This window comes from Loxodonta africana, chromosome 3 (assembly GCF_030014295.1).
Source record: "Loxodonta africana isolate mLoxAfr1 chromosome 3, mLoxAfr1.hap2, whole genome shotgun sequence".
Classification (NCBI taxonomy): Eukaryota; Metazoa; Chordata; class Mammalia; order Proboscidea; family Elephantidae; genus Loxodonta; species Loxodonta africana.
This window is the reverse complement of record NC_087344.1, coordinates 99,037,145-99,056,961: the sequence shown is the minus strand read 5'-3', so window position 1 is coordinate 99,056,961 and position 19,817 is coordinate 99,037,145. Positions and strand designations below refer to the sequence as shown.

Genomic DNA, 19,817 nt, shown 5'->3' with positions numbered 1-19,817 from the left:
TGTAGCCCTCAATGCCAAGTGATACAAAGGGTATATGACTGGACAAATACTACTGTGTAATTTGATGGAAGAGATCCCCATTTTAGAACAGACTAGATTTACTGCTAATGACCTAGTGAAAATAACACTGGTCAGAGAGTTCAGAAGCTTGTGTTTGACTCCCCCTGCCCCCTCCCCACTCTGGCCCCACCTAGATTTGTAAATCTGTTAATCCTGGACAAGTGACTTTGCCTCTCTGGGACTTAGTTTTCTCAACTATTAAATGAAAGGCTTGGATTAGACGACCTCCAAGGTTTATTCCAGTTCTACAGGTACATGTGTTTGTATGTTCTCGTTCCTTAGCACTGTTCATGCTAAAAAAAAAAAAAAAGGTAAACTTACCTTTTATCCTCATGCCTGGGGAACACAACTTTCCCAACTTTGCTCATTCTTGCCATTGCCTCCTTTAAGGAGCAAACAGAACACAGAGAGTTGAGATGGAAGGCCAAAACCATACTGAAGCTAGCCACAAGCAAGAACATTCCAATTAGAATTCACTTCCCCATAACACATGGTCCATACTTTTTTCAAGTTATTTTCTCTGGTAATAAGGATGAAACCCAATGAACACTTGAGGTTACATTTATGACCACACAGCCTGGGCTTAATTAGTAGTTGTGTATTGAGGCCTCCAGGGTATAAACAACTCAGAAGGCAAAGCACTTCTGTGATGTCCCACAGGAGGAGTGGGAGGGAACTATTTCCCCTCCTCACTGCTAGGACGTGAGGGCATAGGAAGGCAACATAATCAGCCACTGAGCTCATTGTCTACTAACCCACCTAAAGCTTAAGATAAAATAATTGAGTGGAACCCACACTGTACTTGTACTTCAGGATAAAATATTTAAGACCACTTCATTTCACATTCAGCTGTTTTCTCAGCAGTCTCTGAAGCTGGAAGTCCAGACATGAGACCTCTGGGCTGAATCTAATTTACTTGAGTTCTGGAATGTGACTTCAGGACATTCTTGTCTTTATAACAGGGCTCTTGGACAGATGAAACGTAGCAGTGTCTACGTGGACATGGTCTGGTGTGTACAGCATCAAGATCAGCCATGGATTGCGTTGTTCCCATTATATGAATGGAAGGGTTAGGTTTCCTTAGACAATCTCCTGGGGCTGTTAAAGCCATGAGAAAGTTAGGGTGAATGGAGTGAACCCAAACTTTGGGGTCTGAAAGACGTGACTAGGGAGGATTACAAGCAATAGCATGAGAGAGCTCCTCAGAATAGGCCCTGTTTTAGAAACAGTTATTGAATTCTTATTGTTGAGGACAGAATCATTCTGGGGTCGTTTTATGTACAACTTCTTATTCCACACATTTACTAATCACTCACTATGTACTAGACATTTTGCTAGGGATACAGATTTGCATGAGAAACACTCTTTGTCTTGGAGCAATTCACATAACAGATGGGGGAAAAAAACGTAATAGCTGACCACCACATAGAATGTGATAAGCATATGTGTATCTTCAAAAGATATCCCTGTCGTCCTGGCTAGCCTTGCCACTTTACTGTGCTTTATATATATTTTTTGCATTAATTTTCACTAATTACATTCTGATACACCACACATCTTTTGGTTTATATGCTCATTATCAGCCCTCTCCACCCTCTAACCAACCAGAATGTAAGCTACATGCGGGCAAGAACTTTGTCTATATACTGTTGAGTCTTACATCTAGAATATTCATAAAACATATTGAGCACCTTTGAGGTATCAAGCACAGCACTCAGTATATATACATATTACAGAGATGAAGAATGCTCCTTTCATTATGGAGCTCACAACAGAGTGGAAGTGATGTGGACCATTATCAACATATGTTGTTGCTGTTAGTTATGAGTCAGTTATGGTTCTGACTCATGACGACCCCATGTACAACAGAACAAAATGTTGCCTGGTCCTGCACCATCTTCATGATAGTTGATATGCTCAAGTCCATTGTTACAGTCACTGTGTATTTCGAGTGCCTTCCAACCTAGTGGGCTCATCTTCCAATACTATATCAGACAGTATTCTGCTATGATCCAAAGGGTTTTCACTGACTGAGTTTTGGAAGTAGACCGCCAAGCCTTTTTTCCTAGTCTGTCTTAGTGTTAGAGGACTCTGGAAGCTGAAGACACCTAATTAATTAGTACTCCACCAGGTATCAGTCTACTCCCAGTCACCTCCCCACCATGTCACTCACTTCCTCTAAGTTGTTTTTCAGACCCTCTGGAGAGCCCTGGAAGAGTCCAGATCTAACTGGTTCAGAGTAGCCCGACATGCACAGAGCAGACCATGATGACCGACAAATGACCCTGGGCTGCCACACATGCTCAATAACACAAGAGAAACATGTCTGGGAACCAAAAGACTCATGCCAAAGAACCAAAATCACTGGAAATGTATCATCGACAATAGTTGAGCCCATTTCAGAAGTGTTTGGCCCATCGGCTACTTCTGTGCCAAGTCTTAGCCCTGCCTTGTAATAAATACTCAGTAGAGACTATGAATAGGTAAAACCTCTGATCCTGCCTACCTTTTCCCTCCACCCCTAAATGAATAAGTATAAATTGTACATTGCTTGTGCAGATCAGAGAACTCAATCTGAGGCCAATACCTCTGAGTTCTTGCTTGCTAGCCTGCAAAATAAACTCTTTCTTCCTCTCAAAACCAGTGTCTGAGAGTTTGGCTTCTTGCCCGCCAGGCATGGACCCATTGGTCCAGTTTCATTAGTTTAGAAGTCCCACTGAAACTTGTCTACCATGAGTGACCCCGATGGTATCTCAAATACCAGTGGTGTAGCTTCCAGAATTGCAACAACATGCAAACCACCACGGTATGACAAACTGGCAGATGAGTGGTGGCATCAAAATATAGTGTGATAAATACTATGTTAGAGGCAAACATAAACTTCTTTTCAATAGTTATTCACAGGTTAGGAAACTGGATAGTTTTTTCATCTGCTAATCAGTTATGCAAATTTTTACTCCTGTTAGGCTGCTCTACTGACTCTTCCCCGAAAGATGGCGTGGACGTTTTGAATGGGTTATATGGTTTCCTGGCCCTCAATGGATTTGAAAGTGCTGACTGAAAGATTAGAGATGCTGAGAGTTGCAAACACACTGACTGAAGAAAGAAATGGCAGCTTTACGTAGGGAGGAGATTTAAAAAACAATGAAAAAAAATCAAAATAAAAGGAAACTATGGAGAAAAGACAGGAACTCAAAAAGGGCAGTCTGGGGCCATTTTGTGAAGGGGCCAACAGCAAAACACATCTTAGGTTGCTGCTGTTTGACTTAACAGGAAGATTTTAAGAGTTCTGCTCCCCACCACAGGTGTGGCACATTTTCTTCACAGACTAAGTTCTGATTCCCTTAAAGCAAGCCTGTGTCTTGCTGAGATGGTCTCAGCAATTCCAACACCAACTCTGATACTTATTCTCTTGTTTGGTTCTTGCCTCGTCCTTCAGTCAGCCTGCTTGGCTATGCTTCTAGCAAGGACCTTGCCTCTAGCATGTCATTCTGTCTGTGAATCTTTACAATGCCATCAGGGAATACCCCTCCTGGTTATGCTTAGGCCCAAGATGTGGGAGAACATTCCAGGATGGCTGTCACGGGTGGGATCCAGGCAAGGGCGGATTACCCAATAAGCAGGGTAAGCACGTGCTTATGGCATCAACAAAACAGGAGCATCAATTGTCCAAAGCAAAGACCCAAAACAAAGATGTCAAGTAGACAGGACACAAGGGAAAGTGAGCGCCACAGGGGAAGGGAACTGGCAGAGAGTACTAAACGAAGCTGACACCAGCTCCAGTGTGTGAGCCTGTGCCAGCTGGTCACGAGGGCACCCACTCACGAGGCTGTTTAAGCTATGAGGCCCCTACCACTTCAATACCTTTACTGGCATCTGTCCCCTATGATCCTCTCCCATGTAGTTGAAATTCCTTATCTCAGTGAGTTTTTTGGGAGTACGCTATTTCTGTCTAATGAACAAGAGGAGGGAGTGGACTGTCCAGTCTAATTCTTGCTACATTCACCCAATATGCCACTGGATCCAACATGAGTGGTTTCTGTGCAAGGACGGATTACATTAATAGATAACAGATCTTTGATCCATTTTGAGACAACCGTCTTATACATTCATGTCCGCTGATGCAGCAACTCCAACCAGGAAGGCCAGCAATGTTCTTTGTCATGATACAAACACAAAGGTAAGCTCTTGTGCATGTCCTGGTAAACAACCAATTGCAGTCCCAGATGATGTGCAAAAGCGAGGGAATTCGAATAAGTCAATCAATGCAATGAATTCAATTACCTTACTTTTTAACTGTACAGCATTTACGTACAGAGTTATGGCCTAAGTTTTGTAAACAATAATATTTATAGCTTCAATTTTAAAATATGTTTGGCACACACATGGACCCAATCTAGCATACATTTAATATAATAATAACATGGGTAATAATTTAATATAATACTAACATAGCAAATATCCAAAAATACCAGAAATATTTATATTTATCTAACACAAAAAGTTTTAACTGATGTATCAAGTGAGCTTTGTTTTTTATTGTCTGTTGTATGGGACTCAGTGCTTGATAGTACTCTATATATGCTAATAAATGAGGTATTAGACACATTAAGAGGATGTAAAATTCAATATTTATTGTGTAAACTATGTTTCTGTTTTGCGATAATGAGTATGCTTCTAAATTCCTCTTCCAAAAAAAGCAACAGAGGACATTTATCAGAACATTACATTTATATTTTATCAGAATCTTTACATACCTCTTTGTAAGGAAATTGAACAATTCCTCAAGGAAATGGATGTTTAGATAATAAAAATTATATAAATGTATTTTATTTTTCATTTCCCTTAAGACTTTAAGAAATTGATTGATATTGTCATGACTCGAAAAACAAACTTGTTTGTCAAGAAGTGGTGCTATTGTTACATCAGCATCTCTGAAATATGGGAGTTGAACAATTCCACAAAAAAAGAAAATGTACACTTTATAAATTTTGTGTACGATAACAACTATATTTTCCTTTTCATTTTGGACTGATCAGGTATAACTTCACGTTCAGTGCTCTTTTGTCAACCACATAAGAGCATGTCCGTGACACCATAATCACGTGACTTGTGACATATCTGGTCCTGCCCTGCGCAAAGCGAATCAAAACGCATATTCGGACTGAGCATACCCTTGTATTTGTACCGTGCTCTCTGTGACTGCTGTCGCCCCCAGTGGGTATCAGCAATAGCCCAAAGAACTGTGGAGATGCAATATCAAAGTATGGAAAGTGAGTGCAGAAGTTTTTAACTATTATTTCAAGACAAAAAATACTTGTGGAGATCTGCAAAGGGCCTGTCAACAAACATCGTACGACAAACAAATGAAATTATTTCTGACACCTTATAAGTACTATTTCTTTTGAGTATCTCAGACTTGAAGAACAAAATTACATGTTCCAAATCAATTTTTTACTTACTAATGTTCAAATATGAATTTTTGCGTTAATGTCCAAATTCAAATGTAAATTTTATTTTATAAAATTTACTTGTTTAGAAATTGTATTTATTTTGAATTATTCAAATTTATTTGCTATGTTCCAAATTCTGCATCCATTCCTTGCTGTAGTAAAAAAAATTAATAAAGGTATAGAAAGTGAAATTATTTTAGAACCTGAAATTGTTGCATTTGCGGCCCCCATAAATAACAGAAATACAGATCCTGCTTTGTGGAATAATTTTTCTTCTAAAGATGTAATTTATTGGGTCAAAAAAAGGCCAAGTGATTGTCAACATGACATGGGACCATTTGAAAAATTTGTGTCGAAAATTTCTGAGTGGTAAACAAGGTTCTGTAGCAAGAGTCTATTTCTAGGGCGCAGAGCTAATTATAAGGTGAAAATTATAAGATGGAATGGCTACTGTATTCACCATCAGTCAGCCCTGTATATTGTTTTGTTGGCAAACTATTCAGTCGAAAATCATTTAATTCTTGATTTTCTATGAATAGATCTAGTGACTGGAGCAACTTGAATATGACTGATAAACATGAAAACAGTCCAATTCACAGGTACTGTATGTTGTCATATTTAAACTGAAGACACGGTCTTGGCTTAGCTCATAAACTGGAAACACAAATTAATGAAGAACATAAGTATTGGAAAGCTGTTTTGCAACACATTGTTGCTGTCATTATTAACAACCACGGAATGTGGACTATCTTTTTGAGGAAGAAATGAAGTGTTTGGGTGCCCCCAAAATGGAAATTTTTTGTGTTTACTTGAACTTATTGCTCAGTTTGATCCATTTTTAGCAGGTCACATCTCAAAACATGGTAATACAGGAAAGGGCAACTCATCATATACGTCTCAAACAACATGTGAAGAATTAATAAACTTAGTAAGTGATAAAGTTTGATCAACTATTTTCAGTGAAATAAGCATAGCTTGATATTTCAGTTCATCTGCAGATTGGCCTCCTGATCTTTCTCATAGAGATCAACTAAGTAATTGTTTTAAGATACGGATCTCCAACAGATGGAAAACTTGTCGAGTGGTTTATCACATTTATTAGCTTAAAAAGTCATACCAGTGAAGAAATTGCAAATGAACTACTTCACTATTTATAGGAAGTTTCCAAAATTGATTTTTCTTAGTGCAGAGACCAATCCTATGACGATGCTGGCAACATGTCAGAGTGTTATAAAGGCATGCAACAGAAAATTTTAGAACATAATGAATATGCCATTTTCAAACCATATGCTACAGCACATTGACTTAATCTAGTAGGATGTATTGCAGTATCACAGTAGGCTGTTGTCCAGAAGCAGCTGATTTTTTTCTACTGCTCAGTTACTGTACACATTTTTTGTCATCTCTACTCACCGATGGGCAGTTTTTAAAATAGATTTAGGCAATGATTATTAAAATGTCTTTCTAATACACATTGGGAAGCACATGCTGTAGCAACGAGTGCAATCCTAGAATTGTACACTCAAATTCTAGATGCCTTAGAAAATATTGCTAAAGACCAGACACAAAAAGGAGATACCAAAGAAGAAGCTGAAAACATCATCAACAAAATACAAACACTAGCATCTGTATTTATGTTGGTTATGTGGAATAATATATTTCAGCATTTCATTGGATGAGTCAAACCCTCCTAGATTCAGAAGTAAATTTAAGACATGCACAGATCTCTATCAGTCATTAACAGAGTATGTACATACTTTAAGAGAAAATTTTGAAAAATTTGAAAACACAACAAAACAAATACTGCCAAATACTGATTATCAAGCAGTTCACTACTGCAGAACCATTAGAAAGAAACAAGTAAGTGATGGAAGTGGTCTGTAAGTATTGAGTGCCAGAGATCAATTTTGTGTAACCACATACTACACCATCGACACACACTTAAATCTTGCATGAAAAGAGGGGCAAAAGTGTATGAAGTTCTTTCAAATAGATTTTCCTTCTTAAACAATGTGGATACACCTCATGAAGAAAGCATGAAGGCATCCAAAAAATCAGTGCAGGCTTATCCCAGTGATTTAAATACAAACCTTTACAGAGAAGTATGACAATTTCATTCTTACGTGAGAAATAGGTTTACAAATTCAGGAGAGACAAATTTACTCATGCAGGCATGTATGATTCCATAATAGAAGATAAAATACAATGAGTATTTCCCAATTGTTTATGAATATTCCTAACTTTAATGATCACAAATTGCACAACAGAACACTCATTTTCATCCCTAAAGAGACTCTAAAACCCTTAGCGTACAACAGTGATTCAAGAAAGACTTGATTCATTATCCTTATTGTGTATGGAAGTTTCGGCAGCTTAATTGTGATGAAATCACTGAAAAATTTGTAAGAGCAAGGAATGGAAAGAAATGTTTTTAATTACAACATGTTAGAGATTAAAGATCTATTAAAAAACACAGCAATTTGTTTTCTGATCATTTAAATTTTCTTTTGACATATCTCATTTGTTCACTTATAAATACAGTATTTATTGCAAGACAAGCATCAAAATTGAAGTACGCGTTGCTTAAAGCAAAATTAGTGAAAGTCAATTTTTCTTTGTGAGAGATCCACAGAATATTACATTGATTGTTGAAACAACTCAGTTCACTGACTCATTTTCTTTGTTGTAGAATATTCTTCTTGTAAAAAATGTGGTATATAGTAAAACTCTTAGTATCCTGAATCTACTAAAAATTTTATAATCCATTTCATGTCATTCTGCTAAAATGAGATGCCACTTTTTCATTCAATTGCTAATATTATAGTCATATTTAAAAAGAAGTTACAGCATGGATAGCTTAAGACACACGCATACACGCACACACATATATACATATATACACATATATATTGTTGTTGTTGTTGTTGTTAGGTGCCGTCGAGTTGGTTATGACTCATAGCAACCCTATGTACAACAGAATGAAACATTGTCCACTCCTGCCCCATGCTCACAATTGTTAAATTTGAGCCCATTGTTGCAGCTACTGTGTCAGCCCATCTCATTGAGGGTCTTCTGTCTTTTTCGCCGACCCCGTATTTTACCAAGCATGATGTCCTTCTCCAGGGACTGATCCCTCCTGACAACATGTCCAAAGTATGTAAGACACAGTCTTGCCATCCTTGCTTCCAAGGAGCCTTCTGATTTGACTTCTTCCAAGATAGATTTTTACATTCTTTTGGCAGTCCACAGTATAGTCAATATTCTCGCCAACGCCACAATTCAAAGTCATCAATTCTTCTTCTGTCTTCCTTATTCATTGCCCAGTTTTCACATGCATATGATGTGAATAAAAATACCATGGCTTGGGTTAGGTGCACCTTAGTCTTCAAGGTGATGATATCTTTGCTCTTTAACACTTTAAAGAGGTCTTTTGTAGCAGATTTTCCCAAGGCAATGCATCTTTTCATTTCTTGACTGCTGCTTCCATGGCTCTTGATTGTGGATCCAAGTAAAATGAAATCCTTGACAACTTCAATCTTTTCTCCATTTATCATGATGTTGCTTATTGGTCCAGCTGTGAGGATTTTTGTTTTCTTTATGTTGAGCTGTAATCCATACTGAAGTCTCTGGTCTTTGATCTTCATCAGTGAGTGTTTCAAGTTCTCTTCACTTTCAGCAAGCAAGGTTGTGTCATCTGCATATCATAGGCTGTTAATGAGTCTTCCTCAAATCCTGATGCCCTTTTTTCTTCGTATAGTCCAGCTTCTTATTTGCTCAGCATACAGATTGATTGGTATGGCGAAAGGATACAACCCTGAAGCATACCTTTCCTGACTTTAAACCGTGCAGTATCCCTTGTTCTGTTTGAACAACTGCCTCTTGATCTATGTACAGATTCCTCATAAGCACAATTAAGTGTTTGGGAATTCCCATTCTTTGCAATGTTATCAATAATTTGTTATGATCCTTTGCATAGTCAATAAAACACAGGTAAACGTCTTTCTGGTATTCTCTGCTTTCAGCCAGGATCCGTCTGACATCAGCAATGATATCCCTGGTTCCATGTTCTCTTCTGAATCCAGCCTGAATTTCTGGCAGTTCCCTTTTGATATGCTGCTGCAGCTGTTTTTGAATGATCTCAGCAAAATTTTGCTTGTGTGTGATATTAATGATATTGTTCGATAACTTCTGCATTTGGTTGGATCACCTTTCTTGGGAATAGGCATAAATATGGATCTCTCTCAATCGTTTGGCCAGGTAGCTGTCTTCCAAATTGTCTGAAATTGATCAAACAGGCAATCAGGATGCATTGATAATTACAGGTGATTGGAATGCAAAAGGTGGAAATAAAGACAAAGGATCGGTAGTTGGAATATATAGCCTTGGTGATAGAAACGATGCTGGAGATCGCATGATAGAATTTTGCAAGACCAACAACTTCTTCATTGCAAATATCTTTTTTCACCAACATAAATGGCAACTATACATATGGACCTCGCCAGATGGAATACACAGGGATCAAATTGACTACATCTGTGGAAAGAGATGATGGAAAAAGCCCAATACCATCAGTCAGAACAAGGCCAGCGGCCGACTGTGGAACAGACCATCAACTGCTCATGTGCAAGTTCGAGTTGAAACTGAAGACAATTAGAACAAGTCCGCGAGAGCCAAAGTATGACCTTGAGTATGTCCCACCTGAATTTAGAGACCATCTCCAGAATAGATTTGATTCACTGAACACATATGCATATAACTCACATATCCCATTCGAATGCATGATTAAGTAGAGTGGGGGCACCACGGATTATCAATGCTTAGGGCCCTCACATGCCTTAATCTGGCCCGGGATCCAGGACACTTGTATTAGAGAAGGTGTTCCATAAATGCTACTTCCCTTCCCACCTTAACAGATAGATGTGGACAAAAGGCAGAGATCAGGGAGTTATTTCTTCCATTCTTCACATTACCTTGGGCATGTTTTTACAATAAATTATTGAGAAACAAACACAAGCCATAGAGATTTCAAAGGCTTAAGAAGAAGCTATTTTGTTTCTTACAAACTACAGACAAAGTTAAACTTAAGTATCAATTTTTCTGACTCATCCCCACTGCCTGCCTCCTACCTAGAGTGAGTTATCTGCTCCCACAGCAACTTGTTCTTCCATCTATCATAGCATTTATGACGTGGCACTGCAATTTTTGTTAACACATCAGCCTCCCCAACTAGACTGTGAGCTCCTTAAGGCAGGAATTGTTGTAATTATTTCCACTGCCAAACTCAGCATCTGGTATATCGCATGCGCTCAGGAAATGTCTACTGAATGAATGAATTTAAGGATAATGCATGTGACAGAATTTTAAAATGCAAGTTTTGGCTGAGATCTAAAGATGACAGATATAAGATACCAACGTGATCCAAAAGCAGACCACTCTGAAGAATTTGTAAAAAACAAAACAAAAAAAGGTGGTTGAAGATCAATTAATCAACTCTTAAACCTTTCATCCACATCTAAGGGATGGATTTTAGAAGAGAGCTGTTGATTTATTGTATACCATGCCTCTCATCCCAGGGGAAGGGGTGAGGGGAGAGGGAGGTTCCCCCTTCACAAGCCAACAGAATAGGGCTTGACTGAGACCAACAGAGAGCTGGATGCATGTCCCTGAGGTTGTGGGACACAGTGGTCTGTGTGTGACTCCTGTCTGGAAGAGACAGGCTAGCTGGCAGCTTCAGTGTAAAAGGGAAGGAAAGGCTACATTGTCAGGACTCTGTTAGGCTCCAAAGGTATTCCTTCCCTCTGGACAGTATGTGGTCCACATGGGTTGTATAAGATTCTGTCCAAAACTGCTGCCTAATGAGGCAGAGGGAGTCTGCATAAAGAAGCTGAAGGTGAGCTACTGGATTTCTAAGGAATTAATGGAAGAGTGCTGGACTGCTAGCTGAAAGGTTGGCAGTTTGAATCCACCCAGAAGTGCCTTGGAAAACCCTATGGAGCAGCTCTACTCTGCACACATGGGGTTTCCATGATTCAGAATTGACTTGATGGCAACTAACAACAACAACAAGCAATCTACTAGAATAGAGAGAACTATTAACAAGGACAAGGATATCAGGGGTGGATTAACCAGTAAGCAAGATATGCATGGGCTAATTGTGTTTACTTAGTAATCTGTAGTGCACAATTTCAGATAGGTTTTGCACAAAAACAGATAAAATGACATACTGCAGATTAGTAAGTAAGCACAAGTAGCCCGTGTGTACCTTGCTTAATTGGGTAATTCGTCCCTTCAGGATATGCAGGTGGGGGGTTTCGGGGGGGGGGTCCCTGAAAAATCACTGGTGGATCCTCATAAGACCAAGACCTAGCTATAAATTCCTATTCACCTGATAAGGCATGATGCTCGTTTATGACAGTGCTGACCCCTTCTCCTTCCAATCACCCTAGAGGAGGGAAAAGAAAAAGCTAAAAAGTTGAAGAGGCTGTGAAGGAGAAGAAAGAAGAATCTGATCATAGCCACATCTTCTCATTTTTGGTAGGCCCCAGCTGGAGGGTAGGGGAGAAGTCTCACCTTTGGGTGAAAACTGACAAGTGATGATTATTATGGATTCCTTAATATTCTAATGCCTGCATTTTGGCTGTGTTTCCTAACTTAATGGCACCATAAAACTTGTATTATCAAAGAGACTTTGTCCTTAGCTAAGAAAAGAATGGACCTACCTAAATTTTTTACTAGGGCAGGGGAAAACTAGCTCCACTGCACAAATGTAAAAAAGAGCTGAGAGTACAAATAAAGTTGTTTTTTGTTCTACCCCAAGAATTGTCAACGAGTTGACTCTGATGCATGGTGACCCCATGTGTGTCAGAGTAGAACTGTGCTCCACAGGGTTTTCAGTGGCTGATTTTTTCTTCTTTTTCCTGGAGTAGATCATCAGGCCAAACTTCTGGTCAGCAACCAAGCACTTAACCATTTGCACCAGCCAGGGATGCTGTGTTTGTTCTAAGCACCAGTCAAGTATGCATGATAAAGAGTGGATGGAAATTCCATTGAAATGGTAACAGGTAAGAATGTGGGAAAGAATTGTTCCTCTTGTCATTTTTTTTTTTTGTATTTTCTAAATTTTGTGCAGTGGCATATATTAATTTTATATACTTGTAAAGAAAATAAAAATGTACTGTATTCTTAAAGAAAAAAAAGTCACAGTCAAAATGCTATGTGCCCACTCTCCTGTCCCCTAGAAGGCAGGGCTCCTGGTGACACATGTGAAGAATGCCCAGAGAGCTGTGCTATCATCAGAAATAGCACTGCTGTGTTTCCCAATTTCTCCAAATAATTAGCACCAAACTGAAACCTCATGAATCCAATGACTGCAGTAAATCTGGAAATTACTGCAGCCAAACAATATGAATTAATTATGGAAATGCTGACACGTGCTAAATATAGTCATCCCACAATATATTTCTGTTCAAAAGGGTGTATTTGAAATTGGTCTCCAAAACTCATACTTTTTGTCAGCAGGCAGGAGCCGGACAATCTTAGTTTGCAGCACGCTACCCTCTTTGTTTGCTAGTCTAGACAGTACAATGAATAGAGTGACTTTTCTTTTTCCTTTTTGCCCACACAATGAAAGCTTTTTTAAAACAAAATATTTTGTAAAATAGCATTTTAATCACTTCTTTTCTTTCTCTCTATAAGGCAGAGCTATAAATAAACCATGAAAGTTCACATTTGATCATCACTTCTGAAAGTAAGTGAAGGGTCCAGCAGGAAAAAATAGGGGCCCTGTGCCATGGCTGTGAAAGGCGTCATTCATGGGGTCTGACCCCTCACTGCCGTGTCACGGCTGAGATACTAGTCAGCACACTGCTGACCACTTCTCTCTAGCAGCCTTGGCAATTGCCCGGCCTGTGTGGGCAGGGGAAACACCCAGTTCTCATGTGCTATGGCCTGGCTTGGGAGCTTTGTACAAAAGGGCTTTAGGCTACACTGGGGTGTGTTACCCAGAGAAATTAGGTTAAAGAAAGAAAGGGGCCTCTTCAGGCTGTCATGGAGAAAATCTGAATTCTGTGAGTGGCAGACACACTGATGTTGGCAATTTGGGGAGCGGGGCACCTGGTACCTATCCCCTACACCGATGAAAAGGAACTATGGCCTTAAGACTTTGCAGGGAAGGCTGCCAGGTGGTCTGAGGAAGGGCTGGTTTAATTCTGCCTCAGAATACTCGCCTTCCGTGAGGGAGACGTGGGTTCGATTCCTGTCTAAGGCACCTCATGTGTAGTCACCACCCATCTGTCAGTGAAGGCTTGCTGTGGCTATGATACCAAACAGGTTTCAGCAGAGCTTCCAGGCTAAGATGGACTAGGAAGAAAGGCCTAGTGATCTAGTTATGAAAAACAGCCAAAGAAAATCCCACGGATCACAATGGTCCGATCTGCAACTGATCATAGAGATGGTGCAGGATCGGTCAGCATTTCACTTTGTTGTGCATAAGGTTACCATGAGTTGAGGGCCGACTCGATGGCAGCTAACAACAACAAGAGCCAGGAAGTCTAGAACTCGGCAGCAAAGGACACCCACTGCAAACTTGGCAGTGTCTAGAGTCATGATCTACAGGAGAAAAAAATCCAGGCCTGGTGTAGTGAACTCCTGGGAGGCAGAAACCACATCACATTAGGTATAATGCCCGGCATAGTCCTAGCACGTAGTAGGTGTCTGGGTAATGTTTGCTGAGTTACTAAATGAAAAAGTGGTGCCTTTCATAACAGAGGCAAAGTAAGATCATCTAAGCCAGTGTTTCTCAAGTGGCATATACACACTTCAGGAACCCCTCGAAATGAATCATTGAGATTCTGGAAGAAAGCATCGGAAGTGCCAATTATATAATTTTTAGTCTAAACAAATTAAGCTTTACCAGCATTTAAAATGCAGGTTATCACTACAGCCTCAGTGGGTCTACCTGTCACGAGAGGAGCAGGGGAAGTCTACAACACCGAGGGGATGGCAGCAAAGGACTGGCTTATATGTCCCCAGCTTCCAGGGATTTGATGCCTGCTGTCATTTACATGACCCAGGTTAGTGGATATATAGATTTAGATAATTTTATTTAAACTAACCCTCACAAAAAAGGCAAGCTAAAAAAAACAAAAATAAAAAAAAAAACTACTTTCGTCAAGTCAGTTCCAAATCATAGTGTCCATATAGGACAGAGTAGAACTGACCCACAGGATTTCCAAGGTAATCTGCCATTGGCGTAGTGGTTAAGTGCTACAGCTGCTAACCAAGAGGTTGGCAGTTCAAATCCACCAGGCGCTCCTTGGAAACTCTATGGGGCAGTTCTACTCTGTCCTGTAGGGTTGCTATGAGTTGGAATCGACTCGATGGCATTGGGGTTTAATCTTTACAGAAGCAGACTGCCACATCTTTCTCCTGCAGAGTGGTTAGTGGGTTCAAGCCACCGACCTTTCGGTTAGCAGCCAAGTGCTTTAATCACTGTGCCACCAGGGCTCCCTACAAAATAGTCAAGGGGCTTAAAAAGATTAAATCAGTGGATTAAAGGTAACGGTGATAATTCAGATTCGAGTAAACAAGAAAATGGCGACATTTTACTCAGTACTACCTCTTCATATTACGAGGTCAAAACAAGGAAGACCTAGTCAGATAAGACAAGAGTTAGGGGAAAATCAAAACCATGAAGACTGTTTGATATGGATATAAGGGCACACACAAAATCATTAGAAATATCACCAAAAATCATTTAAAAATTTTTTATCAAGAATGCACCCAGCCAGGGATGTATATTGTGCAATGTCAGTGTGAAGCCATCATTATAGGCAGACACATTTTAAATATTTTTTTTTCAGCTGTATTTCACCTGTTTTTGGTGCTGGTTGCCATCGAGTTGATTCCAACTCATGGCGACTCCATGTGTGCAGAGTAGAATTGCTCCACAGGGTTTTCAAGGCTGTGACCTTTCAAAAGCAGGTTGCCAGGACTGTTTCCCAATATACCTCTGCGTTGGAACCTTTTGGACAGTAGTCAGGTGCTTAACCCTTTGTGCCACCCAGGGACTCCTGTTTTATAACGTACACATCTCTTAGCAAAAAAGAACATGTCTATGCTTTCTCATAAGTAAATCCCATACATTGAGGATGCCTGCTCCAAAGTTTTTTACTGACGGAGTATAAAATAAAAAACACCCGTTGCTGTCAGGTCGATTCTGATGCATAGCAACCCTATAGGACAGAGTAGAACTGCCCCATGGGGTTTCCAAGGAGCGCCTGGTGAATTCGAACTGCTGACCTTTTGCTTAGCAGCCATAGCTCTTAAACACTATGCCACCAGGGTTTCCTGATGGAGTGTAGGAACCAAAAAATGTGTTCACCAATTTATAGCTGACTATCATTGACACTAGGAGCGCTGGTGGCGAAGCGGTTAAGAGCTCAGCTACTAACCAAAAGGTCGGCAGTTTGAATCCACCAGCCACTCCTTGGAAACCCCATGGGGCAGTTCTACTCTGTCCTATAGGGTCGCTATGAGTCGGAATCAACTCGACAACAATGGGTTTGGTTTTTAGGGTTTTTTTAAATCATTGATACTACTATTACTGGTTTAAACCAACATTTACCAGGTATTCACTGTGCCATACCTTGTGCTAGTTGCTTTACGTACACTACCTTTTTCATTCTCAAAATGACTTACTGACACAGATGTTATCACATATCCCCATTTTAGGAATAAAGGAACTGAACACAGAGAGCATAAGTAAAGCCAGTGAGTAGTAAAGCCAGAATACAACCACCCCAGTTCTGACTCCAGGCCAGTGTTCAGCTCTCCACTCACACCAGATGGTTCCGTCCTCCCTGTAATGCAAACAGCCTGATCCTCGAGTTTCCTAGGCTTGAGTTCAAATCCTACTTTTGTTGCCTACTAGCTATGTGATCTTGACTGTGTATGTGTGTGTGTATGCGGGTGTGTGTGAGACACAACAGTACACTACACTGTACCTTTTTTCAGAGATGCTGACACATTGCTCTGCAATAAATGAATCTCCCTTCTTGAGGAACTGTGACTCCTTTTACTGGAACAACAAGTTCACATCCTAACGTGTGGGCTGAGGCACATGACCTCTCCAAGGAAAAACAGAAAATATATCAATGTGATTTTCTTGGAATTAGCAAAGACATGGCTAGTTGTTCTGTTATTTATTTATTTTTCTTTTTGGCACAGTCATCTTTTGCCTGCACCTGGTATTCTGTGTAACCCTGGTGCCTTGGAGACAATAATGCTCACAGAGAAGAGGGAAGGGATGTAAGAAAGGAAAGGGTCGGAGAAGTCTTCATCCTTAATCATGACAGGAGGACTGGCACTGCCTTTGTAACTTTAGATACAGTGTATGTATATCTTTGTTTAGGGTGTTGATTCCGTGGTTTTACACATTTACCCAGACCCATGGAACTCTACACTTAAGATCAGAGTATTTCGGTTTATGTACCACAATTAAAAATATATATATATATAAGCAAAAGAAAACATATATGTGTATCTGTATGCATCGGCATATATATATTTAATTTTAAACTATAAAAACACCTGCTAAATGGAAATGAAAATTTCTAGATGCCCAGCTTTTCAATGTAAAATTCTAAAATACATCTCAAATTGGTCTCTTGGTCACAAACAGGGAGGTGGAGTCTCTCTCATTCTGTAGGAATTAGAGACTTTAGTAGAAAGATATTGGGCTTTAGAGTTAAATAGGCTTGGGGTGTCATCTGAGCTCTGCTACTTAGCAGATGTGTGTACTACGTCCCAGTTTCTCATCTATCAAGTGGGAGTAATACTATCTCCCAATGGTGTTGTGGAAAACTCCTGTAGCCCTCTCTCAGACCACCTTCTCCTAACTGGTCTTCTGACTTTCACTTTGGTTCCCCTAGGAGCAGTCACTGTAATTTTTAGAAAGAGAGAAAATACAGTGTTATGATTACGATGGTAACATTTTGGAACCAGACTCCCTGACTTTGAAGTTGGGCTTCATTACTTAGTAGCTGTGTGACTACTGATTTCACTTCTTATTGAACTTCTTAAGGGCTGTCTCCTTGTCTGTAAAATGGTGACAGTAGTAGTATGCCTTCATAGGATTGCTGTGAAGAACAAGTGACTTAATTCCTATCAAGCACTTAGAATAGTGATAGCACATAGTCAGTGCTCAGTAATCCTTACAGATTTATTATCCCACTACAGTGCAAGCTCCCAGTAGCTAGGAGTTTTTCTCTGATTCATTCACTGTACTACGAACTGTGCCTGGCCAGAATAGACAATCCATAAATATTTTTGAATGAATCAATCAATGAATAAGGCAAATTCGATTATGTCTATTTCCCGCTCCAAAACTGCAATGGATTCCCACTGCCTCTTGAATGAAATCCGTGTTTTATCAACAAAATTAAACCAAACCGTCTAGTTGATTCCGACTCATAACGACCCTATACGACAGAGTAGAACTGCCCCATAGGGTTCCAAGGCTGTAAATATTTATGGAAGCAGACTGCCACATCTTCCTCCTGTGAAGCAGATGGTGCGTTCGAGCCACTGGCCTTTGGTTTAGCAGCTGAGAATTTAATCACTGTACCACCAGGGCTCCTTTCCCCATATTTTATAGGATGGCCTATAACTTCAAGATTAAACTTGTGGCTAATCACCAGCCTGGTCTTATACACTGCTGACTGTGCTCATCCTGCTTGAAGCTCACTGGCCCATCTTGCATGTCAAGCTTGCTTCCGCCCAGGGACTTGCTGCCTCTCTCAGGAATGCTCTTTTCCTGGATCTTTGTGTTTCTGGCTTCTTCATATTATCTAGGTCCTTTATTCAAACATACTCTCCAGGAAGTCCTTGGCTCTTTTTGCTGAAGCACTCCACTTCTCCCAAACACTGTGTATCACATCATCTCATTTTCTTGTCTTCATAACCCTTCATAGCACTTAGTGTTTTCGTTGTTGTGTGCTGTGGAGTCAATTTCTATATGACAAAGCAGAACTGCCCCATAGGGTTTCCTAGGCTGTAATCTTTATGGGAACAGATTGCCAGATCTTTCCTCCCGCAGAGTGACTGGTGGGTTCAAACTGCAAACCTTTCAGTTAGCAGGTTGAGCACCAGCAGACTCCTACAGCACTTAGTATCATCTGAAATTATATTGTTAATTTATTTGCATTCTTATTTATTGACTATCTCCTCTTTCGTCACCTTCAACTCTGCCTCTGCCCACTAGCAATCGAAGCTCCATGAGAGCAAGATACTCAACTGCCTTATTCATTGACATATTCCCAGCTTCTAGCAGAGCACTAGTAAACGTTAGCTGAAAGTGTAAACTTACTGAATGCGCGATCACAGCCTCGAAAACCCTATGCAGCAGTGCTACTCTGCACACGTGGGGTCACTATGAGTCGTAACTGACTCGATGGCAACTAAAAACAACAACTACAACATATATATTGTATATATGTATATATATAAATGTATGTATGTATACATATAGAGAGAGATGTGTGTTTCAGGTTGGTGGAGTGGTTGGGCTAAGGAAAATGTTTGATGCCAATATTCTCATGGTAACCCATTACTATTTCCAGACAAATCTTTATCTGCATGTAAAAAAATCCCTGCTTATCTGAGGTTTATACCATCTAGTGATATAGACACAATCATACACATCTCCACTTCTGTTACCCAGCAGCCTCTTGTTCAATTCCCTATGTTAAATGAGACTAAGGCTCTTAGATGATAGTCTTCCTTCCCACCTAAAGATTTGTCATTAGCATGGGAGACTTCAGTGTCTGTTTATAAGACCCATCCAATGCTTCAACCTTATGGTTTCAAAATGTTTCTAAGTCTAGGGATCCTCAACTCCACTTTAATACTTACTCCCAAAGCCACACTCTAAAACTTATCATTCACTGAGACTGCTATACTTATGTCTACTCCAACATTCTAACAGACACTTTCTGACCTCAACTGCCCATCTAGTCTAATTCTCTCACTCTATCACTCCCACCAAATATCTTCCTCCATTCATGGAAACTTCTAGAACTTCAATTCCTTCTTTCTGTTTCAATCCATATACGTCTTCTGGATCTGCTTTCTCCCATGTCTAGCTTAGAGTCTACCATGTATTAAATGAAACATTTTGACAAAAAGAATCATTACCAATACTCTCTTAGATGTCAAATTCAATGGGCACCTCCAATCTGCAGAAACCATTCAGGCAGCGGATGCTTCATTTTTGGCTATAAGGGAGAAACTGTACTTAGGATGGAG

General features: G+C 40.0%; 1 protein-coding gene across 12 annotated transcripts in view; it reads right to left on the bottom strand.

Moving 5' to 3' along the window:
* FGGY (FGGY carbohydrate kinase domain containing) overlaps window positions 1-19,817 on the bottom strand; it is a 566,317-nt gene that overhangs the window by 14,077 nt on the left and 532,423 nt on the right. For 11 of the 12 annotated variants that reach the window (XM_003411156.4, XM_023549536.2, XM_064282044.1 and 8 more), the window contains one exon: window positions 382-443. In XM_003411156.4, the coding sequence (XP_003411204.1) occupies window positions 382-443 (62 nt within the window). Of the gene's footprint in view, window positions 1-381; window positions 444-1,764; window positions 9,791-19,817 lie in introns of those variants that run through there. The other variant, XM_064282039.1, reaches the window with a different exon arrangement.